The 25,692-nt window shown below is 39.3% G+C and overlaps 2 protein-coding genes across 3 annotated transcripts in view; one reads left to right on the top strand and one right to left on the bottom strand.

Moving 5' to 3' along the window:
• LOC137295459 (protein phosphatase 1 regulatory subunit 37-like) overlaps positions 1-3,910 on the bottom strand; it is a 36,118-nt gene extending 32,208 nt beyond the window's left edge. For both annotated transcript variants that reach the window (XM_067826839.1, XM_067826840.1), the window contains exon 1: positions 3,488-3,910. In XM_067826839.1, the coding sequence (XP_067682940.1) occupies positions 3,488-3,803 (316 nt within the window). In that variant the 5' untranslated portion in view covers positions 3,804-3,910. The remainder of the gene's footprint in view (positions 1-3,487) is intronic.
• Positions 3,911-4,007: 97 nt separating this feature from the next.
• LOC137293902 (serine/threonine-protein kinase VRK1-like) lies at positions 4,008-24,135 on the top strand. The gene is made up of 13 exons (XM_067824712.1): positions 4,008-4,118; positions 6,581-6,643; positions 7,177-7,314; positions 8,012-8,064; positions 8,501-8,570; positions 12,364-12,557; positions 13,629-13,733; positions 13,919-14,051; positions 14,415-14,535; positions 14,789-14,847; positions 15,990-16,165; positions 16,502-16,709; positions 19,648-24,135. Exons 2-13 carry the CDS (start codon positions 6,619-6,621, stop codon positions 19,773-19,775), a joined length of 1,410 nt encoding a protein of 469 aa, XP_067680813.1. The 5' UTR covers positions 4,008-4,118; positions 6,581-6,618; the 3' UTR covers positions 19,776-24,135.
• The last annotated feature ends 1,557 nt before the right edge of the window (positions 24,136-25,692 follow it).

The raw sequence follows: 25,692 nt of genomic DNA, 5'->3' as shown, positions 1-25,692 counted from the left end.
GTATAAGGCATCCAGATGGATGAACAGTAATGTACTTTGAGCCTACTTCTGGAGAATTATTATAAAGTTTCTGTTACACATGTAAATATTACATCCTTAAGTACACTACTGACAATTTTCTTTACTTTACATCATTCTAAAACTCTGTGAAACAATGGCTGAATCATACTATGTCATTTGTATCCATAACAAATATCTAATGACATATGTTACTCATGTGTTGCCAGGGTTTCTATGAAAATTAAACCTTTTTCTGTAGGAAGCAGACAAACTTACACTATATTATATGACTATGAGTTAAGAGAATGTCAACATCATCAGAATACTCAACTATTCATAGACAACTCGCACTCATATTTTCTAAAGATTTGTCAGGTTTATAGCACAACTAAAAATGACAAGCATCTTTGCATTTAATGATTTACTGGTTTGTATGACTCAGCAGACACAGGTCTGTGTTAAAAACAGTCAGTGGCAACATGTAGCTACAGTTTTCATCCAGTAGGTTGTTTGAATCGAAAAGAAAACATAACACAGTATGCATATTGTCAGACCAATCAGCTGATACCCTGGATACCGGTTCTTTGTATGATTCATTATCGTATACATATATAATCCTTGAATCAATAAAGTTTATCTCTGTATATCGTATAGTGAAAAGTGACAGATAACAGCTCCTATGAAATGATGTCATCCCTCAACAAAGTCGAACATATTTATCGACTAGCCTAAAATTGGCCCTTATCAACAATACCTAAAAGTGTTTTCATACAGTATTATATGATCATACTGAATGGACCTAAACTTTTATCAGACATAAAATGGTTAATTTAATTATGGTTACTTTGCAAACTGTCACAGAATCCAACTGTATGCTATTTTCGCTATACTGTAGAAAATACTCATACCTTTTCCAAATCACACAACAGGTATTTAGTAACATCATTTTCAATGGCCACAAATTATGTCACAGAATATTTTAGAATATCATGTTGTATGCTACATCACTTGCATTAAAAGGACTAAAGGTGAATATTAAAAAGTTCGAACAGCTGCTTGTTAACATACAATAATGTATATTTTGGTAATTTGATAACAACACTTTTTTTTAACAAATTCATATAGTAGTACCCATGATAATTCAAATTTCAGGTATTAACATCTGCACTCTAAAACTGTGAACAAGTGAAAAACAAATAACAATAAGCGCACACACTGAGATTCAGAAACTTCCTGTGCATGTTAAATAATGAATTTTAATATATAGTGCTAGTTGATCTTCACTCCCATTCTTTTCCATATAGCTACAATCATTGGAGAGCTATGATCACTACATTATTATGGGCTTTGAGAACTTTAGGGCAAATAATACCAATAATCTCAGTAAATATCTCATTACTTATAGCAAGTTTCAGCTATAATTGATAATGACTAGAGCTGCAGTTAACTTATGCAAGAATATCTCAGGACTGTGCAATATTAGGCGTATACCAGTATGTCACAATACACATTTCAAATGATACATATTGCAATGTTTTTTCTCAGAATCGGTACATTTCATAATGAACTATATATGGAGTTTTCTGATTATCTTTATGGTTTAAGTTCAAATTTAGAGACTTTCATTTATAATTACATAGTCCCTTGTAATTTACTGAGAAACAGCAAACTGTACATACAACACATTTCATGACAAAGAAAATACAACTAAATCAAATCTAAATTCAAAATTTCTGTTATTAGTGTTATTAAAAAAATTAATTACATTTTTATGGCCTTTGTATATAGAAAATAGAGACGTCTCTGCATGTACAATCAATGTCACTCATTCAGCCACTGTCATACACTCACTGATATAGGCTCCCAATATATCGCAATACATATTGGAATACGGGTACCATAATCACAGTATGTTGCAATACAATATATTTGCCAATAGAGAGCCCTAATCTCAAATTTCAATAGTGATTAATATTACTTTGACAACATCTTGTCACATATAAACATAACTTGTCAGCTATCGATGATGATACAGCTTCAATGAGGTTCAGGATAACATTCACTCTTCTCATGACAGAATATGTTAAATTTACCTCAGTCTCAAGGGTGTCTTGAATTTAACTGTGAAAGGTCAGAATATAGCACAGGGAAAAGGTGAGAAGTTGAGAGTATCGCTGTAATTCACTTGGCCATGTACAGCAATTAAAGTATCCTGGCGTAATGTAAATTCGTGGATATCTATTTTCGTGCACCTATCACTTCTGGATTTACGCGGTTGCTACACATAAAACTGTGACATAAGATTTCGTGTTTGTAAACAAAACGACTTCTTCTCCCTGCTGTCATATTTCGGAAATCACAAACTTCAAAGTAGACGTTTTTATTCAAAGTTTTCCAGCAAACGAATTTTTACTTTTCTGCACTAATGCAAAAACATCAAGACGAAATTTAATAGTTTTCATTCCTGAAATCACTGATCTGCCAGACATCTGTATTGGTAAATGGTAATGCTAAAAGGTCGTGACCCCAGAAGGTGGGGTGTTCTTCGGGAAAAATAACCTCGGTAGCCAATGTTAGACACAATCCTTACAACTTTATAACAAATTTTCATGAAAGGTTACTAAGTAAAAACAATTAATATGACTTTTTATGATCAAATGAAATGGTTTTAATTGTTGAATAACAAACATATGCTTGTGTTTATTTAGTAAATGTCTCCCTAGGCATGTAGAATATCATTTAAATTTTCATTCAAGATTACTGGAACTTTTGCTTGTTTAAATGCATCTTTTGATGAAAAAAGACAAAAGTAGAGAAATTCTGAAGATTTCCTGACTAAAACCTTCCTATCAGCATTGTGAGACATGAACTTCAATCCTACATCAGCATCGGCTTTTGTCGTAAACTATTCACGATACTGTTTGGCCGGACTTCAGCTATCAAATTCACAAACATTGATGTCCTTGCGCAGTCGACTTTGAGTTTGATACTGTTGTGTGGATGATGGCTTCATCCCGCTACTAAGCCTAGAGATGTGTCAAATGCTGAAATGTATGTCTCTATGAACATTTTATATTGATGAAGATTTCTATAATTGTTGATTCTCATGTGCCTTGTTAATTCCGCATACCATGCCAAGGCTACTGTACAGGCGACTTACTACAAAATTCTCTGGAAAAGCTGGGCCAGTGTTGTAACACGTTAAAAAGCTGACACATGTTAAGGACTGATACAACATAGTGTGAACAATAACATCATAAAATATTCATAAACAGTAAACACTTTATGAAAATAGTGTTTTTTATCACTCATGGCACGTGACAGATAAATGTCACAACATGTCAGAGAACATGCTCAGACCTATGTGACTAAAACACTAGGGTGCTTCATTAACAGACTATTGTCAGCTGTTGACAAGAACACCTTGGTATGTAAAAACAGGTATGGCCTGACAATGCATACAGGAGATTTCTTGAAAGCTTCTTACCATCCTTCCATGGGTCGGGAGCGTCCTTGTATCCTGCGACGATTCCTTCGTGAAACTTAACTCCGCGTTTCTCAAACTTGGCTGAGGAATCTTGAAACGCTTTCTCTTCAGATGACGAGTCTGAATCGTCATTTCGCATGAGGGGACCCCCATCCTCGCAAGGCTGGGATCCTCCCCCACTTTGGTAAGCTACTTTGTTTACTTCCTGTCCGGAGGACGACGTCGGGACATCTTTCTGAGCACTGACAAATTCTTTCAGCTGACCATTTTCGGTTTTAGTGTCGGAGGAATGGCTAGTGGGTTCTGTCATTGTCATATCTACATATTTCGTTCTACGTCGATTACTTAAAATGAGACAGTCATACAGAAATTAGCATTTCTGGAAACTCATCTGCTTCTTTCTCGTGAATACTCCATTTTGTGGTTTGCGTCACGCCACTTCCGGTCCATCTGTACAATCTGATTTATGATTGGATATGTGTATCCTATTGGCCAATCAGCGAGGGCGTTTTATCTCCTGACTGTGGCGCTTGTTTTGAAGGAAATGAGTTTGTATCGATACATTCGTCTGTGAGTTGAAGTCTCTTAATTGTGTAAAAGAGAGACATCTGTAAGAAGAACGCTTATACGAGTAAGAAGCCGTGTCTTCTCCCAGTCGACTATAAAGTTGATAAGTTTCTGCCTTAAGTCACTGAAAGAGGGTGAGAGTTGTGCCTTGCAACAACTACAAAGAGGAATTTTAATTTATCCGACAGCACGTCCTTATTTTAAAAATCGATCTGTTCCCAAATAAATCATTCTTAGTAAACATAAATATATTTGGGTAGGCCATGAACATGGTTTCATTCTTATTTGCTACCCTTTTAAATTTGCGTTTGTGATATAGGGTTTGATTCAATTTACTTCACTGCATCACTTGTTCGACTGCATGTTCTACGCTTGTCTTTAAATCCAGTGATTAACAGCACGAGCATCGGTCTATGGAGTTGGGAAGCAATGGTATTTTCAACCTGATACCATTGTTGCCCATGTTGCCTCTTCAGATAAGCATGATTTGTGGAATCCCTATTCTAAAATAGATCTTCCCTGGGTCTGTTGCATCAAAGTGAAAGTAGGAATTGAAAATAGCATTCATTGTTTAATCGTTGTGTTTAATAGTTTATTTATGTTTTTGAGCAGCACTGTTTATTCAAGTTAGAATGAGGTGTAATTTGTCACTTGAATGATGGCTAGGTGTTAAAGGGCTCAGTGGAGATTATTCTACTGTATACATGTATCTAACCAGGAAGTATGAGATATTCTACATAAATCTGCATCTGGTTCTTACAGTTATTAACTATTATTAATCACTTTTTTTTACTTGTTTATAACTTCTTATGTATCTTTTCTTTGTCGTACAAGAGTTGTGGGCCTACTTTCTATTGCTAGTTTCTGATTTACATGAGATACCAAATCTATCCTTCGCATATTGATCAACTAGCTCCATGGCAGCTGCTATATTGAATCTAAGACGATGTAACTAATTTTCTGATTGGTTAGAAAGGAGGAGGATGACTTGTGCGACAAGTTTTTGCCTCCAGGGGATTTTATGAGAACTGGGAAATACAGTCGTATTAGAACAAAGGTTACATGGGAAGATATGACTTGAGTAACCTCTCTGGCAAGAGAATGAATTAGAATTTGATTAGGTGGTGTTGACTTAATTACATCCATGAGTGATGTGTTGAAATATTTCACTTTCAGAGAGGTACACATACAATTATCAAGTCGATGTCATGCCATGGTAACAGCATGTGAATTTTAGTTAAAAGAAAATAAATGGAAATGGTGTGACAAAGATTATGTGTATATGTGATATTTTGCTGAAGTTATTTTCTCGCTATATATACGAAAACTGCCAAAGCTGAAATTTAAGCTATTTGTTTTGTTTTGTGTATGCTTCTTGTTTCCAACCTAGTGTGATAAATGACCCATGTTTTTCCGTGATTCCTATAGTATGTACAGCTTAAGTCTGGGCTAGTACAAGCGGCCACACACACACGCACATCTTCATGCAAAATATTCTTAGTACAAATTGAAGACCTGTGAAGGTCCCGGGGTAGAACAGGCCTTCAGCAACCCATGCTTGCCATAAAAGGCGACTCTGCTTGTCGTAAGAGGCAACTAGCAGGATCGGATGGTCAGACTCGCTGACTTAGTTGACACACGTCATCGGTTCCCAACTGCACAGATCGATGCTCATGTTGTTGATCACTGGATTGTCAGGTCCAGGCTCGATTATTTACAGACTGCCGCCATACAGCTGGAATACTGCTGAGTGCAGTGTAAAACTAAACTCACTCACTCAGTAGTACAACCTTAAACCCTATTTCACCTCACCTCATCCAGGTGTGAACATGGACATGCACATAGTTAAAGCAAAAAGTTAAAATTCTACTTCTTTTCCCTCAACTAAAAATTCTTCTGGTTAAAATTTTTTTTAAAAAATCCCAATTTGATATAGTTTTGTTTATTTCCTCCTAATATTAAATAGGTAGGCAAGCCATGATTGTGGGTAGATGTGGCATGAGTTACAACTTACATCAGTTCCATCATCTGATGATTGGTCATATATTGTTTTGCTTCCAGTTTTAAATAACTTTTTGATTGATATCAACTGTTTACTCTTTTTAACTTGTTTCTTATTTCTGGACAGGAGATCATGTGAAAACACTGTTCTCCTTCTTTTTATTATATTTTTCTCTATCCGTGAAGGTCCCGGGGTAGAATTGGCCTTCAGCAACCCATGCTTACCATAAAAGGCGACTAAGCTTGTCGTAAGAGGCGACTAACGGGATCGGGTGGTCAGACTCGCTTACTTGGTTGACACATGTCATCGGTTCCCAATTGCGCAGATCGATGCTCATGTTGTTGATCACTGGTTTGTCTGGTCAAGACTCGATTATTTACAGACCGCCACCATATAGCTGGAATAATGCTGAGTGCGGCATAGAACTAAACTTACTCACTCACTCACTCACTCACTCACTCACTCACTCACTCACTATATTTTTCTCTGGTTTAAACAATAGAACTTTTTGTTATGTTTTACAGAATTTACCAATTGAACTGAAGGTTGCTGCTCTCCCAAAATGCCCAGGACACCAAAACCTGCTGGTGAGGAGAGATTTGTATGCAGTCTGTATCCCTGATGATTTATCATATTGTGCATTGTTTCAATGTTTGACTGTACGCACTGTGTGAGCATGCAGATGTCCCAAGGGTGTACTGTATTCAGCAGTGTTTGTTTGCTCATCCTGATTCTTTTTAATGCGATATCTCCTGAAGTGTTGTACCCAGTGTCTTCAAATTTGGCCTACATTAAGGGAATATGCAGATACCAGTTGATTTGAGTGACGTTGGACCTTATCTTCAAGGTCACCAAGACAAGGCGTAGTTGCATTGTGTACAATGATGCAAACTTCTAAATTCACTGTGCATATGAGATAATTTGTGGGTTAAATATACATAATACAGGTTTTGTGTGTTATGGCAAACACTCGTGAATACAGTTATGAACAAGCATGCATTAACAAACTTGATCACTGAATAATTTTAGATAAAAGATTACTGGACATTGATTCTACACTTTAGTAATCATGGTTATGCTGACCAAATTCTTTCAGGTATGAAATGTTGTAAATTTACAGCTAAAGTCCCAAGAGCTCCTAAAGGTCACAAGTTAGCTGAAACCTTCCCAAAAGGCGAGATTTTACAAGATATCTTGAAAAAACAATGGAAACTAGGCCCTGTGATTGGACAAGGTGGATTTGGACTCATATATTTAGGTATGGTTGAACATCTTGTGGAAGTTAATTTGTACTTTTTCAGCTAATCTTTACCAATGTGATATTTTGTCATTTTGAATAGTCACCCTTTTTTTCATTAAGAGGATGTTTCAGAGTTACACATTGTGAAAAAATGCTTTGATTTTGAATGAAACATGCTGTGATCATCATAGGCAGATCGGATTGGGAGGAGGTGTGCACACCCTCCCTTGTCCTGAAAGTTGGTTATATGACCATTGAAACTCCGTGAAAATGAAGAGTGTGTGCGCGTGTACCCACACACACAAAAAAAGCTGTATCTGCCCCTGTATGGTGATTAAGGGTTATAACCTGTGGTACATTTGATCAGTTTCATGCATAACATATAGTGAGTTTTTTCAGAGAGCCTTAACCACTGAAAGGAAGTGTACATTGTTATAGTGTTCATGGTGGCAACTTTGGGTTTCCTGCATCTTGATTATATGACATATTGAAAGATACTCAATAGCATTATTGTTTGATTGTCAATGAACAAAAGGTATTCATTTGTAATTAACCAAAAGCAGGGTATAAGTAGTCAAACTTCAAGTCAGACTTTCACCAGACCGGGGGTGATGTCATCAACTCTTGACTTTTGTTTGTAATTACAAAGGTTTCAAAAGGTTTTACTCATAATACTTTCACAGGATATTTAGTATTACATGATTATTTTCCACAGCTGATGAGGCTCAGAGCACTGTTGGAAACACTGCACCATATGTTGTGAAAATTGTGAGTACATTTAGCAAAGCCAGTAGTCCAAATTACTTATGTAAGGCGCCTATAAAGTTACTCGTCTTTAGTAATGACACTAAGACAAAAGAAGTGACAAATGGGTTTTCATTGTTAGACTTAATGACATTGGTTATGCATGTAATAGTGTCCCAATTGCATTGATTGATCTTCATGATTTCAGTCACTGGTATGTCTGGCCCAGACTCAATGATATTAAGATTCATCATGCACGTTTGAATATAGAAGATGACATTACAAAACAAGCAATTATGAACTGTAACTTGTTCTTGTTAAAAACCTGGTTTAGTTGAATATTTAAGAACTGGTTGAAAGGGTGCAAGAATGGGTAAGAAAGTCTGAAAAAAGAGTTGTCTTTGATTGTCTGAGTATGTGAAGGCATTGGAAGGGATTGCATAAGCTTTGCTTGTTCCAGGAACCCAAGGGTAATGGCCCACTCTTCTGTGAGCTTCACTTCTATCAGAGGGCATGTAAACCAGATTTGGGTAAGATTGTTTCAATGATTTACCTACCTGCTTAGTAAAAGGAGACATCTACCTGAACGTAACTGATTTAATGTGATAAATATATCAGCACGCTTTTTATGAAATAACCACAAGTCAAGGGCTCTTCCCATGGCTTTTATTTTTCGAGTCTGAAAACTTAAAGTGTACTAAAGTTGGATATCAGTAATATGGGGTAATGAATCAATCATACATTTCCATTATAACCTGATTGTCATCAATGGTGTTTTGATTAGTTGAAATAATCAAAGTTCTTTTTCATAGAGATCGTCCTTGGGGTACATATATGCATTTTCTGTTGCCAGAAAATGTCACGTGACAGTTGTATCATTGTTTTGATAAAATATTACAATAAACAAAAAGTCTTTTTTGTTCATTATACGGCCCCTCAACATGTGGAGTCACCCCTCTGCTGTGCATGCGCAGGCAACCAGATAAGAATCCTAGCCCGTATCATCATCCCATTGCTGTCACCATGTTGTACAGACGTGCTGGAAAGTTTTGCAAAGTTACTCTACCTATACGTACATTGAAGATGTCTGAGTCTTCCTCTACTGTATGTATGGTTCTTCGTTCGTTAATACAAAACAGAACATTTATTTTAAACCAAGAGTTAACTTGTAGTCTGTGACTTTGTATTAGCGCTGGCTTTCCCGTGGGTTACACAAGTGTTGCTTTCCCATGGCGTGAAGCCGGCGTCCCCGTGTGTTTAGATACCAACTAGTTCATGTCGCAGGTATTCACATAATTTTCAATGTTTTATATGTGTTAGTTGCCAATTATGTGCTGCTGTGTTCGCCGTTAGCTTGTGCTTTGCATATTGGCTTTCAGGCTTGTACGGCATGTACTTCGTGTGGGACTAACATCCCTCCCCAAGATCGCCACGATAAATGCTTAGAGAAAGCAGGCCGCAAACCAGAGGAAGTTCCTCGTCCATAAGTCCGTTTGAGGTCTCCGACAGGAGTTCCTCACGCACTCTGGACGGGGAAAGGAGAGTCTGGGGGAGTGGATCGCCGGGCTCTGCTCGCTCCGCTGGCCTTGAGATGTCTGTTGATCCGTTGCCTGTGGCTGTCGACGTCTTGGTACTCGGTGGCAACTGTCACGATCTGCGCCGACCCCCACTAATTCCGCCGGCTGCTCTCGTGGGGCAGTCCCAGTCACATCCAGTGCTGCACGGGACTACTTACACCCTCTTGCCCCATGTCCCAGTGGGGGGCCGCCTCTCCTTCTTCCTACTGGAGTGGGAGAAGGCAACACGAAATCCTTGGGTGCTGTCCACCATTCATGTTGGCCATCTACCACAGTGGAAGCGAGGCCCTCCTGATTTTGTCGGCATAAGGTGCACTCCGGTGCCGGCATGTCCAATCAAGGCAGGTATTTTGCGAAACGAGGTTCAGGCTGTGCTGGACAAGTCTGCCATAGAGCGTGTACCCCAGGTGCTCCACGTACTTCCTCGTTCCGAAGAAAGACAGCGGTTTCCGCCCCATTCTCAACCTCAAGGGGTTGAACCGCATGATCCTTCAAGATGGAGACACTGGCTTGGTGATCTTCGCTGTTCAGCCCAGACCTATCGACCTGAAGGATGCGTATCTTCACATGCCGATACACCCATCAATCAAGCAGTTCCTCTGGTTCGCTTACGACGGGGTGTGTTACCAGTTCACGGTGCTTCCGTTCGTTCGGCATCTCCACTGCCTCAAGGGTGTTCACTAGACTTATGCCAGTGCCGGCTACTCTAGCCAGGTCGCAAGGAAGGTGTTGTCATCCTTACCTGGATGACTGGTTGCTCAGTGCGTTATCTCAGCCCATGAGTCTAGATTCTACTCACACAGTGATAGATATTTTAGTTCGGCTGGAGTGGATCATCAACCTCAAGAAACCCAGGACTTGCTTTTTCTTGGGGCGAGGTTCACAACACATCAGGGTCTTGTGTCTTTGTTGCCTGACCGGATTCAGTGGGTGGTTTGGCCTCTGTCAGGTCTAGCCTCAACGCATGCGGAATTCCCGTGGCAGTTGCAAACACAATTCTGGCCAATTTCCATTTGGACAAACGTTTTTTGTGAGGATAGGTGGTCCTGCTATGCGCGTTGGCGTTCAGATAGGGGGATTGCAGATCCCTTTTCTGCGGATTTAGTCCCGAGTATTGGAGTAGGCTGTCTGGTCCTACTTTCTCACGTCTGTCGGCTATTTCCATTTAGCTGTTAACATGGAAGGCCGTGCAACGAGCACTCACCCACTGGATGTCCATAAGACCCTCAAGGTCTATATCAAATGCACACAAGGGATCCTTACAGGTACCCATCTATTCTGCTGGTACGGTGGTGGGAAGGCTGGGTTGCCGGCTAGCAAACAGACACTATCTCGGTGGCTAGTTTCGGTCATCTGTACTGCGTACCAGGATAAGGGCAAGCCTCCCCCTGAGGGGTTGAAGGCTCACTCAGGACAGTAGCCACTTCCAAAGCATTCGCATCGGCACTGCCCACTGAAGAGATTTGCTCTGCTGCTATTTGGAGCAGGCCTAGCTCACTCATGTGAGCGTGCACGATTTTCCGTACTGTTCTCTCCAGTGGACAGTGTCATGCTCTCTATAGGAGAGTCTTGGTTGATTGACAGTTGACGCTGCTGTTATACTACATATAAATGCATATCTCCACTGTTGACATGTCCCACGACTGTGATCTAGATCAGTTTGTTGCCAGTCTTCGGTTGTGTTTTCGTCCTTATAGTGCTCTCTATACAATGTGGGTGGGGTTATGTGTGCACTTTTTACAGTGCTATTTATATCATGCTTAGCTCTGAGGTCGGTATCGGTGCGGTTGCTCCCTGTCAGTCCTCTCCCATAATGCCTCTCGCGGAAGCTAATCGGGAGTACACAGGTGAGAACTTTTGTGTAAGCTAATTTTCGCAATTAATGTTGCTCTAATTAACCAGAATCAACCAGAATTCCCTCCTACCTAGCCTTCGGTCTTTGGGAGTCTGAGTTTATGCATATATGTACCCCAAGGACGATCTCTATGAAAAAGAATTAGACAAACCTGTAGAGGTTTCCAATTGTTTGAAGAGAATCGTCCTTGGGGTAGGGCCTACCACCTCCCCACAATTCTGTTTACTGCATTATGCAGCAGAAGGAATGATGATACGGGCTAGGATGCTTACCTGGTTGCCTGCTCATGCGCGGCAGATGGGTGCCTCCATGTGGTGACTGGCCGTATAATGAACAAAAAAGACTTCTTGTTTATTGTTCAATATTTTATTAAAACATTGACATGACTGTCACATGACATTTTCCGGCAGCAGAAAATGCATATATGTACCCCATGGACGATTCTCTTCAAAGAATTGGAAACCTCTACAGGTTTGTCTAAATTTGCCACAGTGACCAAACACCAACCACTTGCATTTTCTCATAATTGATCATATACAATTTTTGAACTATTGTTATAGTCTTTGAAACACTCGATGAAGGAATGTATCTTTAAAGTTGTCAAGGCCTGAAAACTTGTTTAATTCTTTCAAAAAAACTGAAACTGAAAAGTCATGACTGAATATTTCTTGAAAACTCCAGGAGGCGTATGTTCATGATATATTAGTCTTCACTTTACATTGTCAAATTGCACCATGCTATACATATCTGCAATAACAGCCTTGATAGGAAAATCTGAAAACTGATTCTAATCAACTTTTTGTTGATCAAAAGGAAGCAGTCATCAATTGCGAGATTTCTACCACTTCACAACTCTAGTTTTAGCAATGATGTTGTTTCACTTATGTTCAGTGGATGCCTGGCTGAGGGGTCATAAGCTGAAGTACCTGGGTATACCAAAGTATACTGGTTCTGGCCTGCACACATATAAGGGCAAGGAGTATCGCTTCATGGTAATGCAGAGGTTCAGCACTGATCTGCAGAAGCTGTTCTATGCATCAAGAAGATTTTCTCATAAAACAGTGCTTTGTCTGGGTATACGTATGGTAAGCATGGCATTTGTCGTGTCTTTAATGCTTCTATGAATGACTAGTCTTAAAGTGAGTGAGTGCTGTTTTAGGCCACTTTTAGCAATATTCCAGCTTTACCTTTGTGGGGAATCAAACAAGAACACTTTATCCACTAGGCTACCCCACCACCGCGTTTAGTTTTAGAATCTCCTACCTCTTTGGTCTTAATATATGCAGTGTCAACCCATAGAGAGGATGATGTATGTGTCTAAACAAGAGTAAACCCCATTTCATTTTGTAGACAATGGGTTCGGGTTTCATTGAGTTTTTGGTACCTATTTCTGATAAAGCGGTACTTCTAATGATAATAGCATCTGTCAAGTCAAGTGTTTTAATCAGATACAATGACAATGCTACAGTAGACAGTTAATAGTCCATTGAGAATTTTACCAAAGTAATGTTGCCACTCTGTTCAGCCATCTAAGGGACACTGTTTGTGATGGCTATTCTAGCTGATGCAGTACCTATGGGGATGTGTTATTTGTAGCTGATCTAATGCATATAGTTTGCAGTGACAATGTACCAATGAATTTCAGTTTATACAAAAAAGTGAACCAAATATAATGAAATTAAGATTGCAAGACCTCATAACTTTACCTTGCCAATTAGCCAATTGAAAGTTTAAGGCTCAGAATTTCATTCAACCTAGGTTAAAAGTTGTCCGACAAACGATCATAGATTCAAATTTTATTATTGATTTGTACTGCAAGGGGGTAAGAGCAGTAGTTGGAACAGTGAAACAAATGCACATGTGGTGCGTGATGAGTGTTGACAACGACCAAACCTACTTGTTCTTGGTGTTCCATTTAATCTGCATACGCCCTTGTATTGCAAATAAATAAAGCAGTTTGAAACTATGATTGTTTGTTAAACAACTTTATCCTAAGTTGAATAAAATTGTGAGATTTACATGTTCAATTATCAAGGTAGAATTATGAAGATTAGCAATCTTTTTCCACTTTATTCGATTTACTTTTTTGTTTAAAGTAAAATTCTTTGGTACGTATTGTCTGCAGACAGACTATACATGGCTATTTTGTGTTGTAGCTTGACTGTCTGGAGTATCTCCATGAGCATGAATATGTCCATGCAGACATCAAGGCTGGCAATATTTTGCAAGGATACAAGAACGGCAAAACTGTCAACAGTGAAGTAAGAACATTTTCCAAATAGGTTGCTCAGTGTTACAAAATGGGATGAGTTTAACTTTCACTTCACTCACAGGAACACAAAAGGACGAAATAAGTAAAGAAGTGCTTTTAGAAACTTTTCTTATTGTACTTTACCATTATGATGGAGTAAAACGCTCACTTGTCTTGCCTCTATCATGGATCAAGGTGTACTTAGTGGACTACGGACTGGCATTCCGCTACATCGCAGACAACAAACACAAGGAGTACAAGGAGGACCCAAAGAGAGCTCATGATGGAACCATTGAATTCACAAGCAGGGATGCTCACAATGGTGTTGGTGAGTGCTAGACTCAGTCTCCAGACCACACATTGTGTGGTATGTGATCAGTGTATGAATTAAGGCCTGCCTGACCCCCCACCCCACCCCGAGACCATCTCTGATGGATGGGTTGGGTTTGGGGCTTATTTTTTCATACACTGATGTGATGCTTTACCAGTAAAATGTGTAATACAAAAAGTCAAGTTTACCTTATCATACTTATAAAACTAAACTCTGAGAAACTGGATGTAAATGTTTATCAGATTTTTAGAATATATTGTGGGAGAATGAACTATTTCTTGTTAGCCCTCAGTTCTAGAACGATTGCCTGATGTTGTTTTTCCAGTATCCCAGACTTACTGTATCTCTGTTTTTTTATAGCACCGTCCCGGCGTGGAGATGTAGAAATCCTAGGCTACTGTCTGCTACAGTGGCTGTGTGGGCGGTTGCCGTGGGAGGACAGACTGTCTGACAGAAACTATGTCAGAGATTCAAAAATAAAGTAAGACGTAAAGAAGCAGTATGAACTCTCTCCAGTTTGACGTACCAATATCTTGTGCAGAGGCGTTATCTTATGTATGATACATTTGATAGAAATACCATAGGCCTCCTCCTTCTTGAATCCCAACTCCAACATCCCCACACACTATCACCCCACACATATGCACTCTCTCTTTTTCTGCACTCTTCGGAGTCTTGATTAACTTCCACCATTTTTTAAGACAGGATAAAGTATGGTAGATTGTTGATTGCAGATACATGCGTAACATACCGTCCCTGATGAAGGCATGCTGTGTGGATGGAGACGCTGCAGGTAGGATGGAGCAGTTACATAGGGAGTGTAGCATGTAGGATCTGTAACGTCTGATGGTGATGTAACAATGGTAGAGACGGTAAAAGCTGCAGGGGATGTAACATCAGTAGAGGCTGTAACAACTGTAGGTGATATAAAATTAGTAGAGGCTGTAACAGTGGACGGAATGTAACATTGGTAGAGGATGTAACAACTGTAAGGAATGTAACATTGGTAGACATTGTAACAGCTGTGGGGGTGTAACGTGGGTAGAGGCTGTAACAGCTGTAGGGATGTAACATTGGTATAGGCTGTAGCAGCTGTAGGGGATGCAACATCAGTAGAGGCTATAACAGCTGTAGAGGATGTACCATTGGTAGAGGCTGGAAAAGCTGGAAAGAATGTAACATTAGTGGAGGCTGTACTGGCTGTCTGGATGTAACATTGGTAGAGGCTGTAACAGCAGTAGGGGATGCAACATCTGTATTGGATGTAACATTTGTAAAAGATGTAACGTTTGCAGGGGTTGTAGAAAGTGTAGAGATTGTAGTATCTGTTAAACTAACATTTGTAAGGGATGTTACATTGGTAGGGTCTGTGCCATGTAGATGTTGACACTGATAGAGGCTGTATGTAACATGGACAAACAGTAACTTTTGTAGCTGTTGCATGAATAGTGACTGTAACATATATAGAAGCTTTTAGTGTGAGGGCTGTTACATCAGGAAGGGCAGTAACTCATGTAGGTGCTGTACCCTAAGCAGGTGTTCTAGTGTGAGAGCTTTAAAATTAGTACAGATTGTAACATCGATTCTTGCATGTAACTGAAACATTGTTGCTGAAGGATTAGGATAATGAAAGCTAAACTGATCAAGCTGGTAATGATGAGTTATCTAATGATTCACGTCTTGTTTGACATATTTAGTTACTCAATTTGTGTTGTTGATGTACCATAATCTGTAATGACCTTCCAGTAAGATAACGGCAACCTAACCTAGCCAACATTAGTACAGACTAATCCACAGAACTATAGATCTATAGTCAGCTGTAGATGCAGAGAACAGCATTTGTAGCCAACATTCTTCATAGTGAAATGACAGCCAAAACTGGATCATAGTGATGATGTAATAGAGGGGTGATTTCTGTTACTGCTGCTTTCTCAGACGCTGTCAGCAGCTACCTCAGCAGCATTGTGAAGCTAGACTATGACGAGAAGCCTAACTACAACGCCCTGAGACAGGTGCTCCGACGAGGACTGACCAAGCTAGGGACGAAGGATGAGTGGACATTGGAACTGTCTGATGTAGCCATTACCAGTCCCAAACCCACAGCAGCCAAGGTACACCATCCTGGACAGAAGCAGCAGATACTTAGGCAATGCATCTTGATCTCAGACAGAAACATGGCAGAATAGGTTCTCAGTCGTCTTAGTTTGTCTCCCTTTACTAATTCCAGGGCAGAATTTTGCCTCTCAGGGCACAGTAACACTACTACAAACTGTCGACTGATACTGGAAACTGCATCTTTCCTCTCTTTCCCACTGGCATGTAGCTAGAATACTGCTGAGTATGGCATTGAACACCAAGCAACAATCCAACCAATTAGCTTTAATTTCATGGTAGAAAATACCCCCACTGTTAAAATGATAGTTATTCATTTGGAATATGTTTTTCAGGGAAGGAAAAGGAAAAGCAATGGTGACATTGATGACAGTGAATCGACACCAAAGAAAAAATTGACATCACGAGTAAAAGAAAGTGCACAACGAAGGGGCTCTCCTGCTGCCAGAGTTACCTCCCCTGTCGTAGGACGTATTGTGGTATCTCCAGTTAAAGCAAAGACTGGGACACCAAAGAAACCCAAAACTCCGAAGAAGGCTCAAGGTTTGGAAATATGTGCTATGTCATGAGATAGGGTTGGATAGTCAACCCTGGAAAACTGTGATCATATTAACTGAAGGATAACTGGCTTTTTACTTTGTTTTACAAAGCAACGTTACGACTTTCATAAACATATGCCACGGCTTGATCACCAAACAACTAGGGTCACTTTGTACCTCACCTGTGACCCTGTTACCTAAAGAAATCCTTGAAACATGCAACTTTATGGATGACAACTTCTTGTTTGTTGCATAGAGCAATGTTTCAGTGTAGATTCTTACACTGTTATCAAGCTAGAAGTGACACTGAAACATCACTTTAAGCGTTGAACAAGTTATCTTTCATGAAGCTGTATGCTTCATTTTTGACTACTGGTACCAAATTCTAAAATGCTTATGAAACAATTAAAGTGATTGTGCTACAATAGGCCCATATTAGAGTTTGGGAGTTACAATCACTTTAGTGTTGAGATAGTTTGATGGGATGGCCCAGGGAAGATGAGAGGTGACAACAATTTAAGAATTGTTATCTCCACAAAAAGTTGTTAGTTAGGTTAATGTCAGTAGCAGATACACACTAGTTATGAAAATTGTGTGTACTGCAAACTTTCAGTCCAAACGGCTTTAGTTAGCATGCTGGTTGGGACACTATTCTCCCTGACACACACATACACAAACTTTGTCTTACTCACTCACACACACAACAGGCATACAGTCTCTCAGCCTTGACCTCTTGATGTCTCTTGACCTAGACATCTCTCTCTCATCCTCTCTCAGTCTCAACCTAGACCTCGATCTTCAGTTACCCATGCTTGTCGTAAGAGGCGACTAACGGGTTCAGGATTGCATCATTTACCAACATCTCAGATCGATGTTGATGATGTTGATCACAGGATAGTCTGGTCCAGTTTCGATTATTTACTCACTCACTCACTCACCAGTAGGTTGCTATCAGGGAAGGACGCCACCATCAGCTGTGTTGTAACATTGCAGGCTCAAGTGTTTACTTGCATTATAACACACCTCTCAAATGTCCCAAACTTGAAATACAAGGAGCCATAGATCATTTCTTGCAAACAACAAAAGATGTTTTCCAACAGAAGTGGCTGTAAGACCTTTACAAGGACATAAACAGTAATAAGACCAAAATATGTCTATTGAGCCTCTTCATGGGGAAGCAGGTCTGAGCTTCTTAGTATTATGTCCTAAGAAAATACTAGTATGCATGGGGACATAGACAACAAGCTGAATGTCAGATTGAAGAATGGAAAATAATGTCAGTGTTTGTTGTGTACATATCTTATAATGAAAGATTACAGTAATAAATTTAATTGTGATGATATTTACAAATGGTACATCACCAGGTAACATTTCCAGCATCTCAGCTAGCTGTACTGTGTTAATGTAAATACAATGCCAGGCCATGACTGCAATTTAAATAAGTTGGATGTTATTTTGGTGTATGCTTGGAAACGCAAAGTTTCATATCTTTGTGTGAATGTATTTTACATATTGTTTGCTTGTTACTGTTTTATTAACCCCTAATTATGTTTTTGTTCATGTTCATGTTGCTTGGAGCTGTGGTAAATGTTTATCTCACCTGACGATTCATTTGTTGATATGCCATTGTGGATGGTGTGAGGTTGAAGTTGATTTTGTTAAATTATCTTGTCACACCATATTATAATGGAAAATAATGTAGAAATATGCTGCAAAAGTGCTTTGAATTTTTTGTGTGAGTGAGTTTAGTTTTACACCGCACTCAGCAATATTCTAGCGGTGGCGATCTGTATATGATCGAGTCTGGAGTAGACAATCCAGCGATGAACAGTATGAGCATCGATCTGTGCAACTGGGAACCTATGACATGTGTCAACCAAGTCAGCGAGTCTGACCACCCGATCCCGTTAGTTGCGTCTTACGACAAGCATAGTCGCCTTTTACGGCGAGCACGGGTTTCTGAAGGCCTATTCTACCACGGACCTTCACAGGTTGAATTTTTTTAGAGATACAGAGCCATATAGAACATACAGATAAAAGTGAGTGAGTTTGGTTTTATGCTGCACTCAGCAATATAACAGCTATATGACGACATTATGTAAATAATCAAAACTGGACCAGACAATCCAGTGATCAACAGCATGAGTACCAATATGCACAATTAGGAACCGATGACATGTATCAACCAAGTCGGTGAGTCTAAGCGCTGGATGCCGTTAGGTGCCTCTTACAACAAGCATAGTCACCTTTTGTGGCAAGCATGGATTGCTGAAGACCTATTCTACACTGGACCTTCACAGGTCATATACAGATAAAAAAAATTGGTACATACAACGCTGTAATTCTGTCTATGTTAATGCATACATAATCAAGATAATACAGTGTGTACAAATTCAGATTGTGTGTGCAGACATGAAATGTTGTAATATGTCTTGATTAAAACATAAAGCTACTCTGTTTTCAATTTTGCAGTCCTTTATCACTGATTATGACCGCTAAATTCAATTAAAAAACCGAACACGTTAGGTACAGAAATTTCTCATGAGATGGTTTTGTGAAGATGTGATAACTTGTTAATGCAATAAAATACCATGGAAATGTGCCAGTCTTTCTTTGTGCAAGTCATTCCTTAGACTTGCTATAAACATATCTTCATGTGTCCAAATTTATGGTTGCGACAGAAGCTATGTGCAAGGTGGTGTCAGTGACTCTTTATTGATAAATTGTCCATTTGCTCACACATGCACTCAATACCTCAATTAACCCTCAGACGTATCCTTAGCTTCACCTGACTGGTTAGTTTTTGAAATAAATTGGACAACTTTGCTGATCTCTCACTCATTTATCTGACCATTATTCCCAAATTAAACAAACACAGATTTATCTCCCATTCTTATTTTGTGCCTTTGACTGATGCCCATTTCTGACCTTGTCCCTCACAGGTGCCAGATCCCCACTCAGTGCCAGATCTCCGGGCATCGTAAAGAAAACAACAAGGAGACGGAGAAAGAAAGTAGTTGCTGCTGACGCTTCAATCCAAACCACACCTAGTCTTAGTCGGAAACGATAACACCATTCTGTATCAGTGCTCAGTGTACATACTGATCAAGAGAATTAAGGGAACAGGTTGATTGTTGTGACAAATGGACATCCCCTATGTACGTGATAACACGAGAACATGTGATAGGATCATTACTGATGATAACAATTCCAGTCAGTGTCATACTTGGTTGCTTTACTGTTTCTTTAGCTGCATTGTGTTCCCAGGTATATTTCACCAGCATACACTTAGATGGACAGATGGACTCAGGCAGTAACAGTGTGTATGTTGCCAAGGCCACAACATATCATGTTCAGTGAACTATGGTTAAAGGGACTCAGAGTGACTACATGTAGTAATCTAATTTGTTAAGACCATACTTAATCACAAGCATTTTGATTCAGATATATAGCAAATTGCAGTAACCAAAATGTCTGTTTATTAATTCTGTCAGTTCATATGTGGCACTCATTATCCCCCGCAACACGTTTTGCGGGAGGTATTAAATCCACCACATCCGTCTGGCCGTCCATACACGTTTATCTTTTCCGGAGCAGAACTCTAAAACCGTTCAATATTTCTTCACCAAACTTGACACATAGAATGGTCTGGTGGTGTGATTTGATTTAAGACATATTTTATTCGCAAATGTGAACAGGATTGGGGACAACTTATCCAACTTAAAATACCCGCTCCCTAATATTTATATATGGACATTTTTAATTGTATACATCTTAGAAAACAGTAGAGAGAAGAGATGGTGTACTGGTGCCTTTTGAGAGGTTTGGAATTCTGAGTAAAATATGTTTGGTGTTTCCATGGCAACTAGTTTGACTTCCACTGAAATTAGAGGTAATGCGTGGGATATTGATGACTGTGTCTTCTTGTTATCAACTTAGTTTACTGCAACAGATTCCTGGTGATACGTTTTTTGTAATCACTTTTATTTTTTGTGTATACTCACTCATTAACCATCTGACTTAAGGTTTCACATTTCTGATTCTTGTTTCTGTTATACTCAGGTCTCATTTTTCGCTCTTTTGTTTTGTCTTATTTCATCAGTGTTTTTGCTAACATATACACTTGATCAGTGTGAAATGATGATTTATGGCAGTATATGCTAGAGCATTAAATGAAAACAAAAGGTTGTGTGGTCCTTTTCTTTGTGGGAGACTCGGAGGTCAGATGCTGAAGATTTTTTGGGCCCTGAGTTTCAAATTCCATAAAAACAAACCATAAAGACACCCAGAAATGCACCCTTGATATCTCCAGGGTATATGTTCCGATAAATCTCCACTATACCCTGAATGCATCTATAGCTCGACCCAATAATTCTTTTACCTGCCTTTGCTGGCTCTGTATTTTCTCAGTAACCAATCAGCTAAGTCGCCATTACAACCGAGCTTGCCAGTGTCAACAAAGGTAGCAGTCCCAGCTATCAAGGTTTGTTCACAGCGCGACTCAGATTGACGGGAAATCATACATACAAGTTGTCAGGCCCAAGAACTCCTTCTACCTCTTTCAGAGTTCTCTGCACGATTTGTGTTGCCAGGTTTAATCAGTTAGATAATTTTAAAAGCAAAAGTGAGTTGTGATTGGTATGCTCAACTTCCCAGCATGGACATCTGATAAAATAAAATTATTGGACCAAGCTGTTGATGCATCCAGGGTGTAGTGGAGATTTTTTGGAACATATACCCTGGCTATGTCAAAGATGCCAGAAATGTGAATTTTGTTCCTTTTAGGAGCCAGAATTGGTTGTATACCACTGTGTTCCAAGGTTGTTTGGTGTGACACAGGACAGGCTTTAGACACTCATAAAGCATGGTTGAACACACAGTGTTCTCTATTCTTCTTGGGGAACACTTTTCCGTCAAATCCGATACAATCTCACTTCCTCGAGCAATTGCCTGAAGGTCCCCCTGACCATGGCAGTATCTTAATAATGTCCCACTGCCCGCATCTTTGAGTTATTATTTAAGAATGAAGATTTTTATGGATATCAACTTCTTTATGAGAGAACACAACGTTTCGGAGTTAATGCTTACTCCTTCATCAGGAGGATGATTTTGCACATATTTAAGTTAACCTCACTAGAAGTAATTCATTAATTACATTATTTTAACACCATACCTCAATTACCTATATTTAATACAGGTCTGGTTACTTGTCAACAGAGTTTCATACACTGATCACACATGGTAACCTGATGAAGGAGTAAGCATTAACTCCGAAACGTTGTGTTCTCTCATAAAGAAGTTGATATCCATAAAAATCTTCATTCTTATGTATTTTCACTTCTAAATGACATTCAAAGACTTGAGTTATTATTTGTTTTGAAGATTGATATGTCTTTGTCTTGTCATCACTGAATAATGTTCCTGTGACCCGTGCATTATCTTAATAACATCCCTCTTCCCTTGAACTTTGAATTATTACGTGTTTTGAAGATAGATACCACTTCGACTTGCCATCATTGAATATGATCGTAAAATATAACATTATTTCCAGTTTCCAACATGTAGTGCCATCACCCAGTTTCCAGCCCATCGCTCACTATTTTGGTGGTTTCATCTACCAGGCTACCAAAGATTGCTGTGAAGAATGAGATTGTTTGTTGGTATGCACCATGGGTCGCTCACAAGACGGATAGTGCGGGCAGCTCATGTGCAATGCACGGGTAGCGAGTGTTGAGCAGGTGCATTGCACGGGGATGGCAAGGCATTGGCTGCCAGTCTTATCGCAGTTGATATAATCAGTGAATACCAAATATTGAAATTATATCTAAAGCATATCTTCAGTTGGTTTAAGTTTGGACATAACATGACCTAAGGGTATTATTGAACGGCAGCCCTCTTCCCTTGGGAAATGCCAGTGCGGAAAGCTGGCTTACTTTTCAATACTGCCCACTGGTCATGTTATATGCTACACTTATTTCATCAGCCACAAGAAATCAATGCATTAGGAGTTATGGTTTATAATGTCATAAACATTAATCCCCTGTGTTGGTGTGTCATTAAGTGTATCATTATGATGTTGTTTCAAGAGGCGTCACTGACCATATACAAGAATTAGCAACTGAAATAAGATGCATTTCATGTAGTATGTTTCTATAACATCAGTACATTTTCAGGTTGTAATGCTAGACAATAATAAGAAACCAGTAGTATGGCTTTAAAAAAATGGTGCAGTTGGCTGTAACTAGAATTTACCATGTGTGATCAGTGTATGAAACTCTGTTGACAAGTAACCAGACCTGTATTAAATATAGGTAATTGAGGTATGGTGTTAAAATAATGTAATTAATGAATTACTTCTAGTGAGGTTAACTTAAATATGTGCAAAATCAAATATAATAAAACCATGACTTGGTAGTCAGTGTTCATTTAGTCTCACTGCCATCTGAATCAGAAAAGCGGAAAAGAACGATATTGTTCATTCTCTGAAAGGATTGTCTCGACCAGTCACATTTAGTGTTAGATGGGTAGTCTGATCTGTAGAAGTTACGATTTGACTGATCATGAGCTATACAGACACTGTCAAGCTACCCCAATTGTAAATTATTTTTGAAATATTTCACGTAGTCCGTGGCATAGTCAAATATATACTCTTTAAAAATGTATTTTTCCCCACAGGGCGGGCTATAAAATAAAGTTGTAAGCCCGGCATATTCAGTAGCAAGCAGCAGGCTGCCAGGCAGATGCTATTTCATACACTGGTGTGATATGTTATTGACGGTACATACCTGTATATGCTTGGACAGTTGAACCGGTGAATGTTTCCTGATCCTTTGCTGTGACTTTTGTGTAGGTTATGATGTTTATCACAGTACAGTCAAGTAGTCCACTGTCATAAGGTAATATAAACTTGGTGGTTATGTGTCTTTTTCATGACTGGTTGGAAATCTGATGTTATTGAAAACTGTAAACTGGTCTAAAAGAATAGTTAAAGATCAATGAAATAACAGAATGTGTATTGAATTCTTGATCTTTAGTTTTGTTTATCTTAGACAGGAATTTTGAAGGTTTAAACATGAGTAAACATGTGAGAGTGTTTAGTATTCGGTTTGTTAGAACAGAGACAAATGTTATTTTTCTGTATATTTTTCAGCTGTTTTATGTCCGTTCACATGCAATATGTCAGACTGCATCTTCTAAATATTTTCTGTATGTATTTCAACTGTTTCATGTTTGCATAAGTCATACAGGTATAGTTAAATAACACACCTGCATTTATGTCCATAGTCAATTCACATACAATATATCAGATTGCACCTTCTAAAATTCATGTTCATGCAAGTTAGGCAATCTGTCTTACATTGCCTTTCATTGTCTGTGTAGTTTTTTCATATTATTTTCATCAGTGTAAATAAACTATTTTCCCATGTTAATGCATTGTGTCTATCTAGATTGATTCTCAAAGACTGAGTGCATGTTCTTGTGGATAGAACGTCTGAGAGAGCCGAAGTTCAGGGTTCAAACACAGCTACATAATCCCAAAAGATGTTGAAAGATGGTGTTAAAGCTTACTGACCAGGAATGGTCAGTCTGGAGTCATATATGGAGTGGAAGCTGTCAAAACTGGCAGCTGTCCAATCCGGCAAGTTGGTAACAGATGCATAAGATTTCACTCCCGTCCATGGCATGTACATTCATCATAATTAGAAGCTTTGCAGTCCAGCAGCTGTCAGCTCTGGATCTCATCACGAAATGAGCCGCCCAAATACGTGTTTTACAGTATTTAGCCCTGTTTATTCCTGCACGTGGCAATTAGTCAGCCGGATGTGTATTGTCACAAATTAATCATGCATTGAAAGTACATGGTTGACAACAAAGATAAGTTAACCTTAGTTCAGTATGGGTATACTTGTACATGTATGTGAGTCAAGTGAGTTCAGTCAGTGTGTGCAGTAACTGAGAGAACCATATGACAATGTATACAAGGATGACGGAACTGGTTCAATTCTAGTGGGAGGGAACAGTGTCAACTCATAAATGTGGCATGCTGTCAGCTATGCCAAAGTTATCGGCCTTTGCGCAGAGAATGCATTGGTTGAATCACTTCATATTAACCGCAGCCAATATCAAACCAAAGTTTATCGCCCTTGCACCAGCACACATTGCTTGGATCGGTTTCCATTATTTGCAGCCAATCACAGCAAAGTTTATAACCCGCAGAGCAAACATTGGTTGCATTAGTTTCCATTAATCCCGGCCAATCACATCAAAGTATATAACCCTGGTACAGAGCAAATATTGGTTGGATCAGTTCCCATTAATCTGTCATGCTGTTTGGAGCGTCTGACAGGCGACCAGTTGTATTCTCCACTCATTGACTAGGGGTAATATGTCAGCGCTTTGACAAGTTTGAGCATGCAATGTGCATCGATAAATGCGCGCTATAACATGGATTATTATTATAACCATTACACCCCCATTCCACAATAATTTACGGCGTCATCGGTCACTCATCGGAAGCAAATATTTTTCTGTCTGGAACCCACCAAAGAGCATCGTATCAAGTCCGATTTATCCGATTTGTGTTTGTCGACTATCGGATCAGTCTCTGATCGGGCGTCATCCCATGAGACGAAATCGTCCGATGAAGGAACTAAGCCCAGAGCTTAGTTCACCATCGGACGCTATTTCCGGTTGCAAATCAAGTCATTGTCGCAACATGTGTCATATTTGGGATTTCACTTTCTTAGTAAAGTACAAATTCTAGTACTTTTTGGGTTGAGTCCCATCCGGGATTCGAACCCGCACCCTCAGAGTCAGGCACCTAATCGCCAGCACACAAAGTCAGCCGCCTAGCCCGCTCAGCCACCACGACTTCCACCAGTGTAAGTGAAATCCCAAATATTACATATGTTGCATTTGACCACTTTCTAAATGGCATCGTACAATCACAAGTCATTGTCGGATGAATGTCGAGTCAGATTCGTGCT

Source organism: Haliotis asinina, chromosome 8 (genome assembly GCF_037392515.1).
Source record: "Haliotis asinina isolate JCU_RB_2024 chromosome 8, JCU_Hal_asi_v2, whole genome shotgun sequence".
NCBI lineage: Eukaryota > Metazoa > Mollusca > Gastropoda > Lepetellida > Haliotidae > Haliotis > Haliotis asinina.
This window is presented reverse-complemented; position numbering and strand designations above follow the sequence as displayed.